Source organism: Dendropsophus ebraccatus, chromosome 2 (genome assembly GCF_027789765.1).
Source record: "Dendropsophus ebraccatus isolate aDenEbr1 chromosome 2, aDenEbr1.pat, whole genome shotgun sequence".
Classification (NCBI taxonomy): domain Eukaryota; kingdom Metazoa; phylum Chordata; class Amphibia; order Anura; family Hylidae; genus Dendropsophus; species Dendropsophus ebraccatus.
The window spans coordinates 42769904-42797502 of NC_091455.1; the positions used below are offsets into that span (position 1 = coordinate 42769904).

At 44.3% G+C, this 27599-nt stretch overlaps 1 protein-coding gene across 2 annotated transcripts in view; it reads left to right on the plus strand.

The window, feature by feature from the left end:
• Positions 1-10221: 10221 nt before the first annotated feature.
• LOC138783139 (paramyosin-like) overlaps positions 10222-27599 on the plus strand; it is a 52625-nt gene continuing 35247 nt past the window's right edge. Inside the window, exons 1-6 of one of the 2 annotated variants that reach the window (XM_069957433.1) lie at positions 10222-10351; positions 11751-11814; positions 13170-13233; positions 13486-13575; positions 17537-17615; positions 23951-24065. In XM_069957433.1, the coding sequence (XP_069813534.1) occupies positions 13193-13233; positions 13486-13575; positions 17537-17615; positions 23951-24065 (325 nt within the window). In that variant the 5' untranslated portion in view covers positions 10222-10351; positions 11751-11814; positions 13170-13192. The remainder of the gene's footprint in view (positions 10352-11750; positions 11815-13169; positions 13234-13485; positions 13576-17536; positions 17616-23950; positions 24066-27599) is intronic. The other variant, XM_069957432.1, reaches the window with a different exon arrangement.

A 27599-nucleotide genomic window follows, 5' to 3' on the forward strand; every position in this document is an offset into this window, starting at 1 on the left:
AGGAAGTCCCAGTCCTTTGTGCGCTCACACAAGGAAAGACACCTGTTCATCATCCAGGTTGTATATCAACTGAGGGCAATTAACTTAGGTCAATTATATTATTTATGCTAAATTTACACAAGGCGATTATTGGCCCGATCGTACGATTAACGATGTCGGAGTAACATTTTTTTTTTCATAACGATCAGCGTTTAGATGGTACAATATATCGTACAGAAAAATCGTTTTGCGATCGCGCGCCCGCAGCCCGGCCGCCCTGCTCAACCACAGCCCGCCCCCCCGCTCAACCGCAGCCCCCTGCACCGCCCCGATTGCCACCCCGCCGCTCCGATCGCCCCCCCCCCGCTGCCGCTCCGATCGCCACCTCAGCGCATTGATTGGCTGAAGAGATGAGCCGGGAATTTCAAACGGCTCCTCTTCAGCCAATCAGTGCTCCTCTTCAGCACTGATTGGCTGAAGAGGAGCCGTTTGAAATTCCCAGCTCCACCCTTTCGGCCAATCAATGCACGGCAGCACTGATTGGCTGAAGAGGAGCCGTTTGAAATTCCCGACTCCCCTCTTCAGCCAATCAATGCACGGCAGCACTGATTGGCTGAAGAGGGGAGTCGGGAATTTCAAACAGCTCCTCTTCAGCCAATCAATGCTGCGGTGCATTGATTGGCTGAAGAGGGGAGCCGGGAATTTCAAACGGCTCCTCTTCAGCCAATCAGTGCTCCTCTTCAGCACTGATTGGCTGAAGAGGAGTCGTTTGAAATTCCCAGCTCCACCCTTTCGGCCAATCAATGCACGGCAGCACTGACTGGCTGAAGAGGAGCCGTTTGAAATTCCCGGCTCCCCTCTTCAGCCAATCAATGCACGGCAGCACTGATTGGCTGAAGAGGGGAGTCGGGAATTTCAAACAGCTCCTCTTCAGCCAATCAATGCTGCGGTGCATTGATTGGCTGAAGAGGGGAGCCGGGAGTTTCAAACGGCTCCTCTTCAGCCAATCAGTGCTGCCGTGCATTGATTGGCCGAAAGGGTGGAGCTGGGAATTTCAAACGGCTCCTCTTCAGCCAATCAGTGCTGAAGAGGAGCACTGATTGGCTGAAGAAGAGCCGTTTAAAATTCCCGGCTCCCCTCTTCAGCCAATCAATGCACTGAAGAGGGGAGTCGGGGACTTCGAAGACCTGCTAAGCGGAGCAGGTAACTTATGCTCGTGTCCGGGGCGGCGGGGGCGGCGGAGGGGCGACTGGAGCGGCGGCAGCGGCAGGGGCGATCAGAGCGGCGGCGGCGAGGGTGGCGATCGGGGCGGCGGTGGGGGGTGGCGATCGGGGCGGCGGGGGTGGCGATCAGAGCGGTGGGGGTGGCGATCAGAGCGGTGGGGGTGGCGATCGAGCCAGCGCAGGGGGCTGCGGATGAGCGGGGGGCCGGGCTGCGACCGGGGCTGCGGGCGGCCGGACTATCGCGCAACGACTGTTTACACGGAACTATCAGCAAATTTTTTGCGAACGACGAACAACGATTTAAGAACAAGTTAAAAGATCAAAATGAACGATTTATTGATCGTTCGCCGTGTTTACACGTACGATTATCGTTCGAATTTGATCGGTATCGTGCAAATTCGCCCGATAATCGTTCCGTGTAAACCCAGCATTAGTTAGGCTAATTATATTATCATGTATGCATACTTACAAGGAGACAATGCTCTTTGTTATACAACAGTTCAGTCAGTATAATGTCACTGTGTGGGTTTGGTGCAATGGGAGAGCTGACCACACAATGCGAGCACCCCAAGGATTCTCTACTAATGAATGTAGACTAGCAGCAGTGAAGACTTGTCCCGCTCTGTGCATGCTCAGAATTGGCTGTCAATACCAAGCAATGTCTGTGTTTTGGTCTTTTTTTTTTTTTTTTTTTAAACAAAGAAAAGACCAAATTATAGAGGGAGCATGGACAGCAATTTGACAGGAAGCGAGACACCTGGTCATATGTATAACGTTGATTAAAACATAGAAAACGTAAAAAAATAAGTAAAGTATATTGCAAAACTGCTTGCGATCACAACCCCTGTTGATTTCTTAAAAAATAAATAAAAATTATATATCTATATAATAAAAATGAAAGTCTGTCTGTCTGTCTGTCTTGTCTGTCCCAAATAGACTTCCAAACGCCTAAACTGTTTGACCCCAAATTTGGCACACAGATACATTGGGTGTCCGGGAAGGTTATTGCGAAGGTCCCGTCCCCGCCAGATGTACAGGAGGGGAGGGGGTGGGGAAAGAGCGCCCCATAGAGATGAATGGGAAAATCTCCACACTGCAAACACAGGTGATATAATTAGCTGCAGCAGACACGGCAGTTGGAGCCTTAGCAACCAATAGGATTACTGCTTTCATTTTCACAGGGAGCAATGGTTGCTAGGGAAGCTGCCTCACAACATCCACAGTAATAACTGGTAGACCCCCTACTCCATCTATACAGTACATGTATACAGGACCCCCTAATCCATCTATACAGTACATGTATAAACAGGGCCCCCTACTCCATCTATACAGTACATGTATACAGGGCCCCCTACTCCATCTATACTGTACATGTATACAGGACCCCCTACTCCATCTATACAGCACATGTATATACAGGGCACTACAGGTATACTAAACTGTGACTGGGTAACACTGCCACACCAGACCTGACCAATACCGCCATACTGTGCTGGATAACACTGTCATACCAGACCTGACTAATACCGCCATACTGTGACTGGATAACACTGCCATACCAGACCTGACCAATACCGACACACTGTGCTGGATAACACTGTCATACTGTGACTGGATAACACTGCCATACCAGACCTGACCAATACCGCCATACTTTGCTGGATACCACTGTCATACTGTGACTGGATAACACTGCCATACCAGACCTGACCAATACCGACACACTGTGACTGGGTAACACCGCCACACCAGACCTGACCAATACCGCCATACTGTGACTGGATAACACCATAATATCAGACCTGACAAATACCGCCATACTGTGACTGGATAACACCGCTATACCAGACCTGACCAATACTACCATACTGTGACTGGGTAACACTGTCATAACACACCTGACAAATACCACCATATTATGACTGGAAAAAACTGCTATACCAGACCTGACCAATACCTCCATACTGTAACTGGATAACACTGTCATACCACACCTGACCAATACCGCCATACTGTGACTGGATAACACTGCCATACCAGACCTGAACAATACGCCATACTATGACTGGATAACACTGCCATACCAGACCTGACCAATACGCCACGCTGTGACTGGAGAACACCGCCACACCAGACCTGACCAATACCGCCATACTGTGACTGGATAACACCGCCATACCAGACATGACCAATACCGACACACTGTGACTGAATAACACTGCCATACCAGACCTGACCAATACCGCCATACTGTGACTGGATAACACCGCTATTCCAGACCTGACCAATACCACCATACCCCCCTCGAAAAGACACCAGATTTTCTGGCAAGTCTGAACGGGAGGGTACTGCCCCTCTGCAAGGTGCTACCCTACGCACCAGACCATGGGTGCCTGATGGTAAATATGACCCTGCAGGTATACAGGTGCATGGGACCTCCACCAACTATATACTAAAGGTATACAGGACCCCAAACTTTACACTACAGGTATACAGGACCCCAAAACAATACACTACAGGTATACAGGACCTCCCCCAACTATATACTTCAGGTATACAGGAACTCCACCAACTATATACTAAAGGTATACAGGACCCCAAACTATACACTACAGGTATACAGGACCCCAAAACTATACACTACAGGTATACAGGAACTCCACCAACTATATACTACAGGTATATAGGACCCCAAACTATACACTACAGGTATACAGGACCTCCACCAACTCTATACTACAGTTATACAGGACCCTCAAACTATGCACTACAGGTATACAGGACCCCCGAACTATATACTACAGGTATACAAGACCTCCACCAATTATACACTACAGGTATCCAGGACCCTCAAACTATAAACTACAGGTATACAAGACCTCCACCAACTATACATTACAGGTATACAGCACCAACTATATACTACAGGTATACAGTTCCCCCAAACTATACAGTACAGGTATACAGGACCTTCACCAACTGTACACTGCAGGTATACACCCCCCCCCAACTACACACTACAGGTATACAGGACCCCCAACTATACACTATACGTCGACAGCCCCCCCAACTATGCACCACAGAAATGGGAGACCCCTAAAAACTATACATTGTGGGTATATAGAACCCCTCCAACTATGCACTACAGGTATACACTAATTCCTCTGATTAACTCAGATGAAATAATACCTTTAGCTTGGCCTCCTGGGCACCTTAGAACAAATCTAATTAACACACTGACACTTTATACCCGGGCAGCGCCGGGTACATTTTCTAGTATATATATAAATGGGGCAGTGATAAAGATGACACAGGCTGGACAGGGGCGTAGCTAATGTCTCCTGGGCCCTGGTGCGAGAGGCCAACTTGGGCCCCCCCCCCCTCCTTTCACGACCAAGTGATGCTATTGTTGTGTGTGTGTGTGTGTGTATATATATATATATATATATATATATATATATATACACAGTGGTGCCTTGGATTATGAGCATAATTCGTTCCAGGACCGTGCTTGTAATCCAAATCCACTCTTAAACCAAAGCAAATTTTCCTATAAGAAATCATGTAAATGCAGACAATTGGTTCCACACCCCAAATATATTTATTATTCTGTACTGTACAGTAATGGAGAGGATGGGAAACACAAGGGCGGACAGAGACTGCAGGGAGCAGGAAGGAATGAGCAGGGCAGATGTGGGCACATACATGCAGCACTCTCTGCCCGGGGAGAGAGGGGAGGTTACAGCTATGGAGAGATTACCCCCCCACACACAGTCCTGTCCCCTGATGTAAGCCCCAGCCTGAAGGGGATCTGCTATGATTTGGAAGGTGTTTAGAGTACAGTGCTGTAGACCCCGCTATGCAGGCCATGCCCCTTCTCCACTCGCGCTCCCACCCAATACAGGAAGTTCTTAAACCAAAGCAATGCTCTTAAACCAAGTCACAATTTTGAAAAACTGTGAGCTCTTAAACCAAAACGCTCTTAAACGAAGTTACTCTTAAACCAAGGTACCACTGTATATATATATATATATATATAAATATATATATACACACACACACACACCAAGACAGATATTACCTATTACCGCCATACTGTTACCGACCAAATCCTGTATACTGAGACCAATATTACCAGTAATACCAGTATATAGGGAGGAAACATTACCGCCACACCACAACCACTACCATCACCACCATATTGTTACTGACCAAATCCAGTACACTAAATCACCTCATCCAGTCATATAGAGGTGGCCCCAGCTCTACACAGGCTCTATATACCATATACATTACACTGCAGTTATATCAGGTGACTCACAGGAGACGTCTTCTCTGATCGGAGTTCTTTCCTTTTCATCTTCTCCATCCGTCCTGGGCCGTTATGAGAACTTCTCCGAGCCACGAATCCACAGAATCTGCCAGACAGACATATTAGGCTCCACACTCTGACACCATCCTCATCTCTCTACACAATGCACATCTGTACTGTCCCCTTTACACCCTCATTTAGTGGGTAGCCCTGACTCTATGTGACCTCCTAATATATGCCCCCCTCTGTGTATTCCCTCTCCCCCTATGTTGCCCCCCCAAATAGATGGCCCCCTCTACCCCCTCCCTTATAGATGGCCCCCTCTACCCCCTCCCTTATAAATGGCCCCCTCTCTCCTCACCCTCCCTTATGGATGGTCCCCTCTCCCCCCACCCTCCCTTATAAATGGCCCCCTCTCCCCCCACCCTCCCTTATAGATGGTCCCCTTCCCCCCCCCCTCCCTTATAGATGGTCCCCTTCCCCCCCCCTCCCTTATAGATGGTCCCCTTTCCCCCTCTCCCTTATAGATGGTCCCCTTTTCCCCCCCTTTATAGATGGTCCCCTTCCTCCCTCCCTTATAGATGGTCCCCTTTCCCCCCCCACCCTCATAGATGCCCCCTCCTTTCCCCCCACCCTCATAGATGGCCCCTCTTTCCCCCCACCCTCATAGATGCCCCCCTCCTTTCCCCCCACCCTCATAGATGGCCCCTCTTTCCCCCCACCCTCATAGATGCCCCCCTCCTTTCCCCCCACCCTCATAGATGCCCCCCTCCTTTCCCCCCACCCGTACAGGCTGATAAAAAAACAAAACTTAACTCACCTGACATCGCGCTCCCACGTTGATCCTCACTCCTTCGGTCTGTCCCCGGCTGCTGTGCGGCTGCCGGGGGTGTCGCGTCTTATCCCCGGCAGCGCGCGCATCCCAGAACTCCCTGCGCGCCGGAAACCGGAAGTCAGGGCCCAAGGCGCGCAGGGAGTTCTGGGATGCGCGCGCTGCCGGGGGTAAGACGCGACACCCCCGGCAGCCATGCAGAAGCCGTGGGAAAGACGGAGCCAGTCTCTTGTGACCGCAAGCAAAACAATGCTTGCGGTCACAAGAGTGATTGATCGGGGGGCCCCGCGGGCCCCCCTTGTGGCGGGCCCGGTCGCGGCGGCGACCCCCGCGACCACGGTGGCTACGCCACTGAGGCTGGAGTTATCTGGCAATTTTTTTTTTTGCTGGGGACCGCCCCCAGGCACTTGAGCCTTGTTTATGTGTTGTATTCTGCTGATGAAAAAGATTATTGAAATAAAAAAGTTATGCTCAGTATCATGATGAGAAGGCTTATCTATCCATAGGCTTATTTATACGTCCTTTTTGCTGGCAGCTCTGTGTGCCATTAAGAATACTGTGCCACAAGAAATCCGTCCTTTTTATTTAATTAAAGGAGAAGTCCAGCAAAAAATTTTATTAAAGTATTGCACCCCCAAAAGTTATACAAATCACCAATATACACTTATTACGGGAAATGCCTATAAAGTGCTTTTTTCCCTGCACTTACTACTGCATCAAGACTTCACTTCCTGGATAAAAATGGTGATGTTACTTCCTGGATAACATGGTGATGTCACTTCCTGGATAAAAATGGTGATGTCACTTCCTGGATAACATGGTGATGTCACTTCCTGGATAACATGGTGATGTCACTTCCTGGATAACATGGTGATGTCATGACCCGACTCCCAGAGCTGTGCGGGCTGTGGCTGCTGTAGAGGAGGCAACGAAAATGAGAAGAGCCGTCAAGGTTCAGCACAGACGGGTACCCAGCCAGAGAGGAGCAGCGCGGAAACCACTAGAGGGGGCCCATCTAGCCAGAATCCAGAGGAAGCACAGTTCACTTACAAAGGCCCGTGGGCCTAAACCAGATCTTTAAAAACTATAAACACTGCTAAAACAGCAAACCATGCTGTGAGCAAACCATGTGAGGAAATAAAGTAGAAATCTTGACAAGACAGGAGGGAGGGGGTTTAGAAATCCAGCCTCAAGTGGTGTCAGAAAGTTATATAGATTTGTAATTTTCTTCAATCTTTAAAAAATCTCACATTTTCCAGTATTTATCAGCTGCTGTATGTCCTGCAGGAAGTAAAGTTTTCTTTCCAGCATGACACAGAGCTCTCTGCTGCCAGCTCTGTCCAGAGCAGCAGCAAATCCTCATAGAAAACCTCTCCTGCTCTGGACAGTTCCTGACATGGACTGAGATGTCAGCAGAAAGCGTCATGTGAGGCTCGGAAGAAAACACCACTTCCTGCAGGACATACAGCAGCTGATAAGTACTTGGAGACTTTAGATTTTTACATTGAAGTCATTTACAAATCTGTATAAGTTTCTAACACCGGTAGATTTAAAAAAGAAAAAAAAAATCTCCGGAGTACCCCTTTAAATGGCAATGCCTGCAGAAAAATAAAAAGTTATGTTATGGAACAGTTGGGGCAAAAATGCAAAAAGTTGCCACCAAAACTGTAAAATTATATTGTGAGGACATCCCCTTTAAAAAAAAAAAAGTTGTAGTAGCATATTATTTTATTTTAAGTGTTATTCAGGATAGGTGGTTACTAGCTAGTAGGTGAGGGGTCCAGTGAATGGAGCAGTACAACACAGTACTCAGTACAACTGACCTACATTCTCATGATTGGTGGGAGTCTAGCGAGTTATCACCTATCCTGTAGAAAGGGGGTAACTTTTTACCTCGGGATAACTTTTTTACCTTCTTCGTGGGCCGTTCTACCCTTACAGCTGAGTTTCATATATTTTTCTATGGCTGTTCAATAGTCCATGATATCTACTAATCTTGTACATAACACACATGGCTGTGTGAGCTCTTACCTCTGAAATGAGGAATAAACATTAGAGAGTGTAAACCTGTTCTGAATAAAGAACATCAATAAAAAAAAACTGTCCTCAAGTTTAAGGTTTTACTTATGTGTCTCTGCAATGTAATAATAAGGGGCATCTCCTTGTAGTGAAATAAGAAGAGAAAGAACAATTCACATCTGCCATATGTATTGAGTAAGTACTGCCCTCTAGGGGTACAGATTGGTATTTTTTGTCACAGAAAAGCTCAATCCCCACACATAGAGAAACAGTAACACTGAGCTTTCATGTACCCTAAAGTGATGACAAATAATAAAAATAATAACAATGAAAGTTAAGGCTTTTGGAAAACTTATTATAGGTTGTTGTCAATGGAGATCAAAGGGGCAAGTCATTGTGAGCGCCAGGACCGTATTTACCATTAGGCATCCGTGGTCCGGTGCCTAGGGCAGCACCTTGCAGGGGGGCAGCACCAGGGAGCAGGGGGACAGAAAAAATTAATTTTTTAGTTAACATTTTTTTAGTTTCCCTCCTCCCGTTCAGATTTGCCAGTAAATCTGGTGTCTTTTCCAGGGGGGTGGGGGGTATGGTGGTATTGGTCAGGTCTGGTATCGCCAATCGGTGCGTGAAGATGGGGCGTCTTCAGGTTTAGTGCCTAGGGCAGCAGCAGCTGTTAATACAGCCCTGGTGAGCGCTCCTGGATATTCTGCTCAGCAACGAGAATCATTGCTCCAATTCATTATGAGGAGTTGGATGAAGTAGGGATCTCCAGCACTACATAGCGGTTGTGTCTACAGCCCGACAGCTCCTGTCAGTGACTGTTTAACCACTCAAGTGCTGCAGTCAGAAGGATCTAGGCGGTTACAGGCCATGTGCCAGTCACCCCCAATACCCCTCTTCCCCTTGGAATAATCACAGGGTTGTCATGTGCGCCTGGCTGGCCATGACCGTACTGCCATAGACACAATATATTGGGAGATGGGTCACTGTAACACATTAGTATTAGTATACATAGATTATTAGTATTGCTGTGTACTATACAAGCCGTTATGTAGTCAAGTCCCCTGGGAAACGAAAAAAGTATTCCAAATTTCAAACATCTTTTTTCCATTTTTTTTTCTCTTAGCGACAAAAATAATAATAATAATAATTTGGCCATGTGCATAAATATAATATGATATTATAAATGCCGCACAATGAATGCCATAAACCTGAAAAAAAATTCTGATACTATGACCTCTTATGGAATTAAAAGAAATCAGAAGGTCATAGCCCGCTGTAGTTGAGGCGCAAAATAAATATAAAGGCTATGGCCCGCTGATATGTTTTCTAAAAACTTTTAGTTTAACACCTGTCTGTGCCTGTAACAAAAAATTGTTGGGCTGGACAATCCCTCTAAATGGTTAAAGGTGCTTTCCAAACACAACAGAAAGCCTTAAAGAGTTTCATGTTATTTAAAGAAATATTGGACTACACTGTATAAATGCCTCAGCAACTCTATTTGGATTAATTCACTGACAACCTGTCCAGATTGGAGTTACAGGGAAAAGTCTCTGAGAAAATGGTTGCCAAAAACAGCTATGTGGTGACAAGCATGGAGGAAGTCCTGACAGAACCTCTGTGCTGCTGCAGCTTCTCCACTCTATGCATGTGCTAGACCTAACTAGAGCAATCTCCATTGTAGAAATATACCAGGTTTTGGTAAATAAACTACAACAAAATGGCTTCCAAGTAGGGCCCTGTGTGTAGTAATTATGACAATTAACTTACGTGCTCATGTGACTAGGGAAAAAAAACATCACGTGCTAACAGATATCGCTCTGCGCAGCCGCAGACCTCCTTTGCCCGCATCCAAAATGGCCGCCCGTAGCGCAGGCTCCACCTAGCAGCAAAGAAGTCGGCGTTTGTATACGTTACTATGGTGATGGCCGGGCCTGCTCACTTTACACTGACAGCTGTGCACCTGACTGCGCATAGAAATGGCTGGTGAGTGCACGTAGCGTTACCGCACATGTCCTGCACTTGGCAGCTGTACTGGGGGACACTGGAAGAGATGCGGACATCAGCCACAGTATTGTAGTTTATTGCCCATGAGAAATCCAGGCAGCATCCTGATTGGTGGTGGTCTGTAGCCCCGCCCTTTATATATATATATATATATATATATATATATATATATATTTATATATATTTTTGGGGGGGGATTTCATTAAGTATGAGATAAATCCCATTGTAACAGGGCCCCATAGCTGCACAATCCAGCTGCTCCAAACTATCCGGGCATGCTGGGAGTTGTAGTTTGCAACAGCTTGAGAGGACAGAATATCATTAAAGATGACCTCCCACATATGATGCTCACTTGGCCGGCGTATATTTTGTGTATACACATGCCCCCGGCTCCATGCGTGGAGATGGGGGGGGGGTCTCCTCAGGAACAAAATGATTGAGCAGTTGAAATGTGACATGCCTGATCCTTCTTCCTAAGATCTGCTGTCATACACAACAGATGGGTGGGCGGCCTTGCAGGCTCCATTGACACGTTCAGTGATTTTCAAGGTCCGTGGATGACGTCCGCTACTTACCTCCATGTTCCGTAAAAAAACATCCGCTTGTATCTGTTTTGCATCCGTGTCCGTGTATTTCAAGGATCTGTTTAAAGCTTTTCAAGTTACACTGATTACATCTCATCCGTGTTTTTCATGGATTGCACAGACATACACAAATGTCAGATCCATGATTAACACGGATCTCAGAGACTTCTATGGGGGAATCTGTGCCGTGATCTCGTCCCAGTTATGATATGTCATATTTTTTCATGGAACAGATTACGGATCCATGGAAAAAAACAGACCGTGTGACTAGCGCAGTAGAAAGCAATGGGCTATAAAACTGTCCATGATCACGGACAACTTCGCGGAACGTGTGAGCGCAGCCGGAGCCATTTATCTGAGCTGCCATAGATCAGAGCTGGCTTTCTGCCAACAGCTGTTCATTCTGAAACCCATATACAATGCACAGGCTATGTTCACACAATATTTTTTCAACCCTGTTTAAAATGACGTCGGTCATTTGAGTCTAAAAAAACGGACGTTATTTAGCTGTCTGGCCTCCCCTTAGTGCAATGACGGGTGTTGGTACATTATTCTAGTTTGGGTTATTAATTGGCCTTTGGATGCGGCTTAGTTGAAAAATCCATTGAATGCAATAGTAAAAACGGAGACAGAACAGTGACAAAAGAAACACTGTGTCAACAACTATCAAAAAACGTCCAAAAATAATTGTCAAGATCATTCTTTTGATGCCGGCGGTGATAACGTCCGTTATTCAATACATTGTGTCCGATGGACGTCCGTCTTTCCATTGACTTCAATTCATTGCATTGCAGGCAGGTAAATCGCGGCAATAACGGACGTCTTTCTAACATCCCCTATGCACAGGATGGGATAAGTGTGAGTATGGGGTCTGACCACTGGGTCCCCTCTATATGCCAAACATTTTTATTTTTTTTTTCAAGCCAAACCACTGCTTCATTGAAAACAAAGTTGTTGATCCTATTCTGTGGATAGGGGAAGAGTTTATTTAAAGGGATATTCCAGCAATAAATTATATTTTTCAAATCAACTGGTGTCAGAGAATTATACAGATTTGTAAATTACTTCTGTTTAAAAATCTTAAGTCTTTCAGTACTTATCAGCTGCTGTATGTCCTGCAGGAAATGATGTATTATTTCCAGTCTGACACAGTGCTCTCTGCTGTCCCCGCTGTCCATGTCAAAAACTGTCCAGAGCAGGAGAGGTTTTCTGGTTCAATGTTTTTATTAGGTTTTTTTAAGAACAAATTACAAAAGAGAAAATCTATGAGCACTGACTTTAGTGCCAACAGTATAGTTAACGTTTAGAAACAACAGGAATAACATTCGGTATATTATATAGATATAAAATTGTGGTAACATACATTCAGCATGGTAGAATGACATTAGGTGTAGCACCTCCTGAGAAAATTGGTGTAAAGTATACTGGTTTGTCAGTAAAGATAATATACAAGGTAAAGAGAGAAAAATAATATATTATAATATAATGTACATTTCCTCAAAGCCCATATGTGAGCTGCTCTTTGTGTGTGTGTACAGTATGATGATTCCATCCATAAACCCCATTTGCGTAGAAAAGGTTGAGTTGAGCCAGCGCCATATGCTAAAACCTTTTCAAAATGGAAAGATGAGTTTACTGCTGTTATATACTCATTTTCCGGAGGGAGGTTACAAGTTTTCCAGTATCTGGCTAACACTATTTTTGCATGTATGAATAGTAAACAAGCTAATGGTCTGATTGTGGGAGGAATAGAGTGGGTATCCAAGAAAAGAAGGATCAGGACAGGTTTTCTGTGGTGATTTGCTACTGCTGTGGACAGTTCCTGTCACAGCCTGAGGTGGCAGCAGAGAGCACTGTGTCAGACTGGGAAGAATACACCACTTCCTGCAGGACATACAGCAGCTGATAAGTTATGAGAGACTGAAGATTTTGAAATAGACTCTTGCCAGCGTTCCCCGTTAAAGTGGAATACCCTTTTAAAGAACATGTTGCAAAATAATAGTATCCTGTATTTCGTCCATGAAGATCACGTCTGACATGAGATGGTAAAGAGAAATGTAATATAACTGGCGAGTTCTTCAGAATATATGTGACTTGTGCCATTTCGATGATTTTTTATACGCTACTTTCACAATTTTCTGTGACATATATGTATATATATCCTACAACCTTTTCGGACATCTGTTATGTGTATGTTTTTCTTTTTCGCCCAGAAACACTAAGGAAATCCCTAACTATGCAGAGTCTGAAATCTTCTGTGGACGCTACAAATTCTAGGTGAGTTCTATATATCTGTAGGAAAATGACGGCCATGATTACCTTCGGCCATCCAGCTGTTGCAAAACTACAATTCCCATTATGCCTGGACTGGCATGATGGGAATTGTAGTTTTGCAACAGCTGGAGAGCCAAGGTTCCCCATCCCTGCTTTAGGGCGTCTCAGTGTTTTCCTGTTATGATTATGATTTCCCTACTGTGAAGTCCCTATGAGACCAGAATCCTGATCACCTGTTTGTTTTTGTGATTTTAGGACAATGGAGGCAGGTTTAATAATTGAGACGGAATACATCAAGAATCTTCAGAAACAAGTGTACCTTCTGGAGCTGGAGACATCCTACTTATATCCTTTCCCCAGCCTAGGCCCACAGTTAGCTCGTCTCCTTCACTCACATTATGGAGCGTTTACACAGAGAGATTTATCTGACAGATTTTTGAAGCCAAAGCCAGGATTGAATCTGAGAAGAGGAGTAATCTTAGTCTTTTCTTTATGACCTGTTCCCTGTTTATAGTCTGTTCCTGGCTTTGGCTTAAAAAAATTGTCAGAAAAATGTAAACGCACACTAAGATGGTGTTTGTCTAACTGAGCTGAATATGTTTTACTGCAGCGTGGTGGAGCAACCAGACTACAGTGTCAGTAAAGATCAGTAAGTGAAGCCCTCAAGTACAGGTGAGAGTAGTGGGATGGAAAGGAACAGCATGTAGGGAAATGGAGCTGACTGACTGGCTGGAGGTATCAGTATAGTGAACAGCATGTAGGGAAATGGAGCTGACTGACTGGCTGGAGGTATCAGTATAGTGAACAACGGTGATCAGCAAAGCAGGAAGATTAGTGTCTCTGTCATTTGTAAAAACAGTCAAAAGTTTTGATTGATTGGATGGAGTCTGGATGTTCAGGCCCCCATGATCATTAGAACAAACAGGGAGAAGTGCGTGGCTGTGCGCTTCACTCCCTCACTGCAGGAAACAAGCTCCATAGACTAAGGGCCCTATTCCACCGGACGATTATCGTTCAGATTATCGTTAAATCGTTCGAATCTAAACGATAATCGTTCGGTTGAAATGCAGTAACGATTAACGACCGAACGAGAAATCGTTGATCGCTTTATAAGACCTGGACCTATTTTTATCGTTGCTCGTTCGCAAAACGTTCGCAAATCGTTCGCATTGAATAAGACATCGTTCGGTCGTTCGCAATAGATACGAACGCAATAGCGAATAAATACGGAAGAAGAAACGATCGCAATTACGATCATAAGTAACGATTATCGTTCCATGGAAATGAGTGAACGTTTTCAGGTCTTTCGCAATAGCGGTCGTTTGAGATCGTTAATCGTTAACGATTATGCTAACGATAATCGTCCGGTGGAATAGGGCCCTTAGGGTCCTATTAGAGGAAGCGATTTTTATCGATGAACGATAAACTTACAAACAAGAGCCTGAAATTGCCCACCATATTACACAGAACACTAGCCGTTAGTTACAATTGTTACTATGATCATTTACTCCATCTGATCCCAGCAAAAGAGCGAACCATGTGGAATTACACGATTAGTGATCGATTAACAATGAGTTTAGGGTCAGCTCAAAAGATGCGATCAACGACACACAAACGAATTTACGATTATTGCCTGCAATCACACAAAACGATCATTGTTTAAATTGGAACAATATAACGATTTTTCGCACTATAATTGTATTGTGTAATAGGACCCTTACAGAGTAGCTTGTCTGATGCGGTGAGATCGCGGCAAGTCAGGTCTAAACAGACCTTTGGGGAGTTTATTGGGCAGAAATCTGACCTATGAGAAGTGCACCTCCACCACCACGTGCAGACCCTTCCGCTTCCCAGTCATGTGTTAAAAAATTTGCATTGTGAATGTATGTTTAGACAGAGAAATGGTGTAAGGCCTCGGTCACATGGTTGTTAACAGCCTACATCTCACATCCGTATCATGGCTGTAGGCCCCCCTGCCCGACTACAGGGTCTGTCATACTGGAAGTTTAACTAGCGGCAAGGCCACAAATTCTCTGACAACAGACTGATAAATTTGGGCCAGTGTGTGAACACAGCCTTGCAGCTTCCTGAGTATATTTGCTCAGTAATTGGATAATCCCAGAGTATTTCTGTAATTGAAACAGAGCCATGCTAAACTATTTCAGTCTAATACAGACAGACTCTCATTGATGTCAGTAACAATAAGAAGAAGAAATACATTTTCTTAAAACTTACTGTCCCGTTAATTTTGTTCTGTTTTCTATTCTCTCCTATTTCTTATCACCAGGTGGCGCTATGGTTGCTTCCTTAGAAAATGCCAGCTTGCTCCTTTAGGCTGACTGTAAATCCCACGTGTATAAGAGGCGGATATTTCCATAGTTACATGGTCCCTTTATGACATAGCCCTGTGACACCGCCTATGTCATCTAGCCACCACAGCATTACCTAGAAGTTTCATAGCCCTAACCTCTAATCAGAAATGCTGAATACGCCGTTCCTGTGAGTCTCAAATCAAGCCAAGTGAAAAGGCCCCCCCCCCCACTATGTATGTTTTCTCCCACAATAAGAACCTGGTTTTCTCCTGACCTTGGTGCCAGTGGCCATGTCCAACCACTATACTGACAATGTGTGTCCTATGGAAGAGGCTAGTACTGCCCTTTTATATTTTCACAATTTTTTTGTGTTTCTGTCTACTACATTATTGCTGGGGTCTACTGATATTAAAGGGTATCATTGTATCAGAGGGCAATAGTGACAGGGCCAATGGACCCGGATAGACCGGTCACCAAGAGCAGCCTCAGAACCTGAGGGTTTACACTGCATTTTATGTTTGTGTTTTACAGGTAACATTTCATTACGTTTAATTTGGCTCTATACGGGGAAAAAAAAAAACCTATATGTTGCAATGTTTGTTTTTTATAATGTAATTCAATGGGAAACAGATCTACTGAAATAGCTTGAATTGGAGAAAGTGCCCATCCCGGCTATTTAACCCCTTAGATGACAAGGTCAGTAATGAACATGACAACAAAGTGGTTTTAGAGGGAGGGGGCTTCTTCTATCACTCCATCGCCACTGCTGTGTCAGGCTCTCAGTGGGTGTTACTGGTAGATAGTAGCCTAATAAAGGATCCCAGGTCTCCCAGCTTTGTGCTACTATTAGGCACTTGCAGAGGTGACAGGTATTGTCACATAACAACCCAGTCTATGAAATAGTTGTAATATTTATCTCAGTAAATGCCATCCCTCATCTGTCTCCCACATAAACGGGGAAAAAAGATCAAACTGTTGTCTGGCTTATACTAGTATATGTATATGTAAATGGGTCAGGATCAGAAAAAGACATTTTATCATGGGAAAGTAGTAATTAAAATAAATTTTTTGTTCCTCTTGCCTCAGATTAAGTAAGTAATCAAAAAGTTGCATGTACCCCAAAATGGTACTAATGAGTACTCGTCATCAACCGCTGTATGTCCTGCAGTAAGTGGTGGATCCTCTCAGACACAGTGCTCTTTGCTGACATCTTTGTCCGAGACAGGAACTATCTAGAGCAGCAGCAAATCCCCATAGAAAACCTCTCCTTCTGTGGACAGTTCTTGTTTCCTGTCAGCAGAGAGCACCGTGTCAGACTGGAAAGAATACACCACTTGTACAGGGCATACGGCATCTGATAAGTACTGGAAGACTTGCGTTTTTTAAAGAGAAGTAAATTACAAACCTATATAACTTTCTTAAACCAGTTGAATTGAAAGAAAAAGATTTTTGGCGGAATACCCCTTTAGGGTGCCTTCACACATACCGGATCCGCAGCGGATTTCAGGCTGCGAGTTTGCAGCGAAATCCGCTGTGGATCCTGGTATAATGAAGGCCTAGGGGGTCACATACCCGCAGCGGAAAATTCATTCCGCTGCAGATATGCCACCCGGCCCCTTTAACCCCCTGCCGCCCGGAACCCCGGGCCCGAAGCATACATTACCTGCTCGGCGCCGCGGCTGTGTGTGAAGCTCACGGCTCCCCTTGCTCCACATCAGCCAATCAGTGCTGCCGTGCACTGATTGGCTGATGAGCGAGGGGATCTGGTACGTGTGAAGGTACCCTAAATTCAAGGAACCAATCAAAAATATATGAGATCATTCTGTACAGCGGTCAACATACAGGCACATGTTCCAATGCGGATTATACCAATATGTAAACTTTAAAATATAGATTTATTTATTTTTTTTAAAGATGGCCATGATCTTTAACATGGATGGAGAAATCTGTTTGTATTATCCAACACTAAAACAAATTACTTAACAACATTTCACAAGGGATAAGGCACGAAAAGCCACAAGCAGCCATCCGAAACTTGCGGCAGAAGCTGAACAGATGATTGCAGAAGTAAAAGTGGGTATATATTATGTATTTTGTTGTCCCATCATTATATCAAAAATCAAGGTCTGGCTGCTAACGCTGTAAGCTATACTGCCAATGGGAGGGTTAACTATTCATTTACATGGGGAGAAACTGCACATGCATAATAAACACTCTTAAAGGATATTGTATAGCAAAAGTGTTACTTTAAAGAAAGAAAATATTCACCTGACACATCCTCTTTTGCTGTGGCTCCCCATTGTCAGCGCTTCTTTATCTTCCCTTCTCTGTTAATACTATGAGCACCTTTAAAAGGTAAAAATATTTCTCTGGACTACCCCTTTCAGGTAATGTTTTAGTATTGTGTGCATGTATGTGAATAATAGTACTATGTCCGGACATTATGTATCTTTTATATGGCATTTTCACCAGTTTTTCCCTCCTCAAGTCTCTAATTTTGAGTTGTGTGTGAGCTAGTGGATCAAGACTGGCTGCCATGATGTCTCCTATACACTGCATGTGTGCACACACACTCACACACATGCACACAAGAGGGGATACAGATGAGAAGCAGCATTACCATGAAAGACATTAAAAAACAGTACTAAGCAGTGTAAGCTGTAAGTCAATCTCTTTGGTGAGATATAACACTTACAAAAACTTTCAGCAGCTTCTCTGAGTGAATTTGTCTCACTGAAGCCAAATCCTTCTCTCCTATCCATGGACTTCTATGGACAGCATATAACCTGATACTTTAGTAAGCTGATTTCAATTGTCTAATACTTGAACTGAAATTATGTCGTATATGTCACAATATGGACACAGGTTTTTAGCAGTTTCGCAGGGTGAATGATGAGTCTAGGAGTGAGAGGTAAAAGGAAAAGTAGCATGACAAGTGGAGAAAAAGGCAATTTTCTCTAATAAGATATATTATAGTTTCCTATATTTAATCGTACTGTAGTCTGTTGAAATGACAGTGACCATTTAACATTTGTGACATTATTTTTCCCCCACAGATTATAAAGGATATAATAAACACTGTCTAATAGAAAAAAAACTATGGTTTTTGTAACATAAACAGAAAAACTGGAAAAAAAAACCAGCAAAAATGGAACAAATTATTAAAAAAAAAAAATAGTATGCATTACATATTTGATCTGTAGGAGATGGGACTATGGGGGACTAATAGGGCCCATCGTTATCATGGATCATCCGGACTCCTGTGCTATGCAGTATGGCTCTCTATGTTCTCTTATCTACAGGATATTCCTCTATGGCCTGAAACTGAATCTGTTTTGCTGTATGAGGCATTTGATTGTAAAGTGTGGCTAATGGAGGATTTATTCCTCTGTGTACACTCTGTGAGGGAATTCTCCTGGGTCACTTAGATGGAGAGCAAACATCCTGCACTTACATGAGCCAGACCAGCCTGTCCGTGATGGTTATCTGACATACTATTCTATATGGCCGTGGCTATAGGATGTGCTATATGTTCCACTGACGTCATTTTTATACCTGATAGCAAACAGATAGTAAGTTAAGTCATTGGTCAGATGCTTAGTTGCAATGCAGCTGTTACCTGGTTTTTAGGGTGGAGACAGAAAATCATATAAAAGTGAGGTTGTAGTTTTGTAGCCTTGTGTTGTTCATTTTGGGCTCAGGTGGGCTCTGTTGCTGGAGGTCTCAGCAGACGGATCTACCTGGTGATCTCTGGTGAACCTGCATATCTCTTCTAGGCCTTTTGGCTAAGATCAAGTGTAATTTTCCAGCTTCTGGCTCTGTGAGAATTATGAGGAATTTTTATAGATCCGTCCAGATGTCCGGGCTGTATTTCACAGCTTACACCTAATTATTTATTCTTTTTGCTACTGTGTGTTCACTTTCCACATTTGTTTGTCACTTCGGATTGCGGTCGCATGTGTGGCCATCTGTGTTCCTTGCCTCCCTGCACCCCCGGTTCTCCTTCGGGAGTGACCACCTTTTTTGATTGGTTATGGAGAACGGTGAGTGCCTGGGTTGACGCCTGGGTGCAAGCCGTAGACATTTCCTGGTCTGCTCTTGGCTTCGGCTGAGAGTGGACATCTGTCCTGGACCTTTGCAGGTACCTTTTGGCCCGGAAGGGGAGGGGAAATTAGGTGTGTTGGGGGCCCATCTCTTTTCAGATTGGGCTTGCGATAGACCGCATCCTAGTGCACTTTTTTGTGTGGCACGCTACACTTTTTTAGTAGCACTCGGATGATGAGAGCACGCTCCTCGACTCTAAAAGAAAAAAAAATTGGGGTGTGGTTGTTTAAACTAGGGGTAAAAGCTAATAGTCAAACAATAGTCATGCAAACAATTACTAACTATTGTTGAGAGAACAAGCTTGTCTGTATTCTCTATACGATTCATCTCATCATTTTAGCGACTCTGGACCAACAATCTACTGTTGTATAACTGCTTTTAATCCAAGATCTGTCCTGGGGTCCTTTCAGCAGGTGATGCAGTTATTGTCCTAAAAAACAACTTTTAAACTTGCAGCCCTAAGTCAAATTGGTGTGGCCTAGAGTAGTTCTTTTCAAACCGTGAGGCGCCCCCTAGTTGTTGGTCAGGACCAGCTGAGGAGCCAGTTTTCACAAAATAACTATGAACTGCATAATCCTTTTGCTGTTTGCAAAAATCTCCATTTTAGCCATATTATTAATTTATTTTGTACTTGCTTTATTAGTATACAGAGCTTGGGAGATGGTTAAAAGGTAGCCCTAGCATTATTTTGAGCTTTTAAATGGACTTTCACCACAGATGGTGAGGCCCGGCACCATGTTGGTCAGTCTAGTGAGGCCTAGGCATTGCCTTGATCTGTTAGGTGAGGCTCCAATAGAAAAAGTTTGAGAAGCACTGGCCTAGAGTGTCTGTGCCCTAGGCTTGCACCGCCTCTCCGTCCCTCCTCCCCACCCTCCTCATCATTAGGATGAGGGTAGGACTGTGCCCCTGGGTAGGATTTCTTCTATTCATCACTTGTCTGAACACTGCACAGGTGCCGGATCGTTAAGGCCCATGTGCAGTGTTTACACAAGTGATGAATAGGAGAAATCCTACCCAGGGGCATTTGTAAGGATGAGGAGGGCAGGGAGGAGGGATCGAGAGGTGGTGCAGGCCTAGGGCACAGACACTCTAGGCCACGCCAGTTTGGCACGGGGCTGCAAGTTTAAAAGTTGTTTTTTAGGACAATAACTGCATCACCTGCCGAATGGACCCCAGGACAGATCTTGGATTAAAAGCAGCTGGTACAAGCGGATCAGATGGTACAAGCGGTTTGGGGGGGCAGGTTGTGGGTACAGAGTCACTTTAAGAGCAATGTCTCTATCCATGGTGCTTACAATAATGAAAAAAGAATGGCATACAGCAGAATGTATTATATATATGTATTTGGGATGGTCCGAACCCTCCGAGGTTTGGGTTCGTATGAACCCGAACGCTCGGCATCAGATTCCCACTGTCTGCCCGCTCCGTGGAGCGGGTGGATACAGCGGGAGGACCACCTGGAAAACTGGGATACAGCCTATGGCTATGGCTGTATCCCAGTTTTCCAGGCGGTCCTCCCGCTGGATCCGCTTGCTGCACGGAGCGGGCAGACAGCGGGAATAATAACCGAGAGTTTGGGTTCGTACGAACCCGAACCGAACTCGATTCGGCCCATCCCTAATATGTATTTGATGACATATAATAATATTAATAAATAATAGGTTGTCTGGTGGCTGAGAACTTTAAATGTCAGAGATATCCTGTGTACCTGCATTGTCTTTGTAGGGGATTTGATAATGCATATTTATAATGCATTTATACAGCATTACTAATGACCAATGGTAATATGAAAGAATTGGTATTATCCTCTGGTATACCGGGTGTCTTGATGTACAGAATACAGAAGGAGGCATCTGCACAGACTTTGGTTCTGAAAGTTATACAGAATGATATAAACAATGAGCGGCTCTCGTAGACGTGTAGGCCTGATATCCAGCAGGATGAAACACGAGTTATACCCCCGCAATGTGACCATAAATGGCCTGTTATACGATGTAGGGGGGTTTATAGTTCTCTTCTCTGCCAAGCGTTTCCAAACTAGTACAGAGTGTTGTCTGCATTGCTGCATCTGTATATCATACAGGGTCCCTCTTCCCTCCACTTACCATAGTCCATCATTTCCTCCTTACTGCTTAAACGCTTCAGCTTTACTATATTGTACTATATTGCTTTATCAAGCATCTGCCTGGTTATACGCTGAATATTACCATACACCTAGTTCATTCATTCCTTATTTCTGTGTGGTGCCTTTAAAGTTCCTAATAAAAAATTGTTCAGGAACATAGAGCCGTACCACCCTTTATATTGACACATGTGGAAAGCAATACAATTCTGAGTGGACGGAGGACGAAACACAATGCACTGTGTATTGCAGTGGAATTAAAGGGGTTATCCAGCATTAGATAAACATGGCCACTCTTGTCTCCAGTTTAGGTGTGGTTTGCAATTAAGTTCCAAACTGGAGACAAAAGTGGTGCTGTTTCTGGAAGAAAGTGGCCATATTTTTCTAACACTGGATAACCCCTTTAATGGGTGGAGTTTGTAATGTCGGTAGTGTTTTGGCTTCTTGGTGACACCTGTTTAATTCACCCGCTGAGGCAACAAGGCAGTATAAGACCAAGGCTGCGTTTACACGGAGCGATAATTCGCCCGATCGTACGATGAATGATTTCGAAGTAACGATTTTTTTTTATAACGATCAGCGTTTAGACGGAATGATATATCGTACGGAAAATTCGTTTTGCGATCGCTTAAGCCTATCTCGCACATAAGTAAAATCGGTGAACGACTGTTTACACGGAATGATCTGCAAATTTTTTGCAAACGACAATTTAAGAACATGTTGTAAGATCAAAATGAACAATTTCTCGCTCGTCGTTTGATCGTTCGCTGCATTTACACGTACGATTATCGTTCAAATTCGATCGTTATCGCGCAAATTCGAACGATAATTGTTCCATGTAAACGCAGCATAAGTATAGACTATTTCTGCTTTCTCTTGTCCCATGCCTGATAGTTTGGGGCCCCTTCAAAGGGGCTGTCCAGGCTTAGAAAAACATGGCAGCTTAGAAAACATGTTTCTTCTAGAAACAACAACTCTCCTGTTTGGGTGTGGGGTTTTGCAGCTCAGTTCCATTAAAGTGAATGGAATCAAATTGCAAAACCACAACCAATCTAGGGACAGGGGTGGTGCTGTTTTTGCAAGAAAGTAGTTGTGCCTTTTCTAACTAACCGTGGATAACCCCTTTAACCCTCAAAGTGGATTCCCCACTTGGCGGAACTATCAGTCCATGTGGGTAGGATGGTATTTACCTCACACTAGATGGAGATACTGATATACTCTGAACGGACTATTGTACCTCATGCCAGAGGTGCTCTATCTGATGAAAGGTCCCTTTACATATACCAGTTATTAGGAGGCAGGAACTCTCACGGTCGACAATTGCCCTGCTTTATGCTGGAATTGAAACAGTCAGTCGTCTCCGCCATCTTGTATAAACAGGAGCATGCAGGCGACTATCATGATGTTACAGGCCAAGGAGATTAAGGGTGCGTTCACACGTAAAGGATCTGCAGCAGATTTGATGGCGCTGATTTGAAGTTGCAGACTTGCTTTCAATCTGCACCAAATTCTTATCCTCCCATTAGCATGGTATAATATCAGGATTAATCTGACCAGGGAATTATTTTCCATTGCTATGATCTAATTTTTCCTCTTTTTTTTTTCCCCTTTCTGTTCCTATTAGACAGCAGTGGTCCGTGAGCCAAGCACGCGCCACCGTTGTTACTTCTACTTCCATCTCATTCGGAGTCTCTCATGTCACTGCATTTTCCCATTTTATTCTTAACACTGAAACTAATCCACAGGGAGCTTGTTGACTTTATAGTATGCTGCCCTCTCGGGTAGGAAGCTTCAGTAATAGAGTGCCCATTCAGTGGAGTGTTCCCATAATGGGATTAAAAAATGTACAGCCTATGACCAGGTTAACACTGTGTATAAATGACGGCCATCTTTTATAACAACGGATTTCATTGTAGAAATAACATTTGTTATTTGTGAAATTTTACATAGTGTGACCATAGCCTATGGCCGTATCTACGTTTTCCAGGACTCTAGGGCCTTCCAGTTGTTATATATGGCAGTGTATGCTGGGAGCTGTCGTTTTTGAACAGCAGTAGAGCCACAGGCTTGATACAACTACTGAGATAGAAGCTACTATACAATGTTACATGTAATATATGGCTCTGTAAGTCACCTTGTCTCTCTGAATAACAGAGTATACTCTGCCTTGTTTGCCCTCTAGGACTTGCGGTCTCAGATTAACACCTTGCAGGTGGAGCTGGGTATGAAAGAAGCCACTATCAGTACAATGAGAGGAGAGGTGGAGTCCCAGCGAAGGCACCTGCGGGACATCTCAGGTATTCCCAGTATGCAGATTGAGTATTCTTTGTTTCTCCTCCTCTGTATCCCTCCTAAATAGAAGGTGTGCCCTAAACAGAATGGAAATAAGACACCAAATGTCTGGGGGACACAGGCCACCTGCCCTGTCTCAGCCGCTGTTATGGGGAGTGTTTCTCCAGACATGGAGCACAATGCAGTGAGATAAGGACAGATCTCTGTAGGGAATCTGTCTGTGCCTTCAGCTTGGGTGTTATCCTCTATCAGGTCTTTGTGTTTATTCTGGATACACTGACCCCTCATTTTTTAAAGCCCCGATTACACCAAGCGATTGTCGTTTAAAGATTTACTGCAATGATTGATCGCTGGCGATAACTAGTGATTTTATAGAGAACGATTTACACGTTATAGGGAACGATTGCTGTACTGAAAGATCATTTTTGCGGTCGTTACATAGTCGCTTAACCGTTCGTGCAAGAGCAAAATGGTTGATCCGATTGTTTTTTTTTCATGAATGACCGAAAGATTTCTTATTACACAAACAGATCAGCAAATTATTATTGAAAGTATTTTTTTTTCGACAGATGATGATGAGAATATAATGATTTTGTTTGTCGTTCACTCGTTTACACCTCATATGCCTAATGATAATTGCTAACAATCGATCGTTTTAGCGAGTTTTTGACCGTTAATCGCTCTGTGTAATAGGGCCTTAAGGCATGCACAATGTCAGCTGATCCTTGTCTTTCAACATGTTGAAAAAAACGAGAACGATAGTGACCATCTGCTGGCTGTTGCTCCTTGTAATAGGGTCAGCGGCAGCAGCCCCTCTGCAGCTCAACGTGTCCCCCCCCCCCCCAGTCGCTGTCGGTGCGTTTAACAAGGAGCAAGCGAGCGCTGATCTGACAGATTGGCGCTCGCTTTCTCCTAAACATCTGCCTATGTAACAAGGCTTTTACACCTTGAAGGCCATAAAATGTATACTATTCGCTTGTTCTCACTATAGATATCGATAAAGTAAATATAGCTATCACAGATATAGCTGTCATGGCACAGAACATGGATTTTATTAACAGCAGCTCCCACTCTTGAGAACCCAATGCAAACATGGTCTCCCATTCAGTTCATAGGGAACCATGCAATAATACATTTCCCCTGTAGTGGCTATGGGGTGACATTTAGCCCATATATATTAGGCATCTGTTGGCTGTACCCAATGACTGTCTGGATCAACAATCAAAATGTGTATAGATGTCTCCTGACTCTCCTGCTACAGATGATGACAAGGGAGAAAAGAATCGGAAACGTTAGATTTCAACCAAATAAAACACCTGGATTCAGCAGTCAAGAACTCACCCATGTTTAAAATTTTCATTTGATGGTTGGACCAAAGAGCTTTTGTTTAGAAACACTTTTAGAAACACTCTCGTCGTGTGTCATTGATAATGTATGGGCAGTTTAAAGGGAATCTGTCACTAGATTTCTGCTGCCTTAAATGGGTGGAGCATAAACTGGTGACAGAAATGCTGAATGATGTATTACTTACATAATTCCATTTAGTCGTTCTCCTGATACGCAGGAGAAAAGGCTTCATGCTGCACCACCACCTCCACTGTCTAGCTGCTGATTGATAGCTGTCTGCCTATACATAGTATATATACACAGTAAAGTATAGGTAGACAATTGCCAATCAGCAGCCAGAGGGCAGAGAGAGGGTCTTTTCAAGCAATGGAACTAAAGTGTGTATGGCTGTGTCTGCAAAACAATTTCTTACCAATTGTTTGTTCAATGGGTGTTTAACCTACTTCTATTGGGTTAAGGTCCTCAAACACCTTAAACTAATGTTGGTAGCGGCGGGTTTGGCCATTAATATAGAGTGTATTGCAGTCCTCCCAAATCTCCACCCACAGATGATGTATGGATTTTTACTGTCTGACCCCTTTGTTCTGTGCTGTCTGGCTGCGGCTTATCCCTCTCCTCCCCATAGAAAACAGAGGAACATATGGCCTTACTGAACCTTAATGTGTATGGAAAGGACATGAGAGATTACTGTTGGACAAATGACTATTCGGCCAACAGTTATTGAAGGTTTATATGCACCTAGAGCTCCGTCTGAAGGAGTAAGTTAACATTTAAGTACAGTAAAGTACAGTAAAATGAGTAGCGTTAAATGGTTAAAAAAGGTTTAAAAATTATTAGTGTTAAATGGTTAAAAAAAAACACCTATCCTTCAAGTACATTGAACCTTTAAGTCAATTCCAACTGCAAAATGATGACTCCCATTATGATGTGTGGTTATCAGGTGGCTGGCTGCGCGCACATCCATGCAGGGACATATGTCGAGGCTTCTACAGTAATGTGACACCACAAGGCCGAGTTATTGAACCCAGTAATAACAGTGACGTATGTTCACAGCAGCCTCAACAAACTCCTCAGGAAGCTCTTGGGGAAATCCACACTGAAGTGTACACAAACAATGGCTGCTTATACAATACAAAGTATGTTTAGTTTTAACTCTTATGTAAATTAGTGAGCCATACACTTGAAGCCGATCTCTCTATAAACAATAAAGCCCCCCCCCCAAATACACAGCTTTTTCTTATAGTCTACATTTCAGAGGGCAGAACCAGAGCAGGACTGTTTGCCAGTATTAATACCTTATGACGTAGTGCTAGTGACATTGCACTGAGATTAACAGAGTAGAAACATAGACTACTTGGCCCATCTAGTCTGCTCTTTTAGTAATTCCTTTCATATTATCTTAGGATACATATATGTGTATCCCAGGTAGGTTTACATTCAGTTATTATAGATTTACTAACCACATCTCCTGAAAGTTTGTTCCAAGCTACTACTCTTTTAGTAAGGGTGCGTTCACACCTAATGGATCCGCAGCGGATTTGACGCTGTGAGTTAGCAGTGAAATCCGCTGCAGATCCAGTACTGTGAATTTTAATGGATCCCATACACGCAGCGGATCCGGCCCCTTTAACCCCTGCGCCGTCAGCCAAAAGCCTGCCCGCTCGCAGCCCCGGCCCCCTGTCTGTCCGCACTGCCAGCCGCCCCAAGCATACATTACCAGCTCGGTGCCGCGGCTTGATTCAGGCTCCCGGGTCCCCTCACTCCTCTTTAGCCAATCAGGGCTGCTGTGCACTGATTGGCTGAAGAGGAGTGAAGGAAGCCGGGAGCTTCACACAGCCGCTGCACCAAGCTGGTAATGTATGCTCGGGACGGCCGGACGGGGGGCCGGGGCTGCGGGCGGGCAGGCTTTCGGCCAGCGGCGTAGGGGTTAAAAGAGCCGAGTCCCATACACGCAGCGGATCCGCTGCGTGTATGGGACCCATTCAAATTCACAGTACTGGATCCGCAGCGAATTTCGCTGCTAACTCGCAGCGTCAAATCCGCTGCGAATCCGGTAGGTGTGAAGTACCCTAAAGTAATATTTTCTGATCTTTTCTCCAACTAACCTCTCACTGTGACCTCTTGTTCTTGAGTCTAGTTTACTAAAAACACTTCCTTCCTGATCCCTGCTTAGTCCTTTAACATATTTAAAG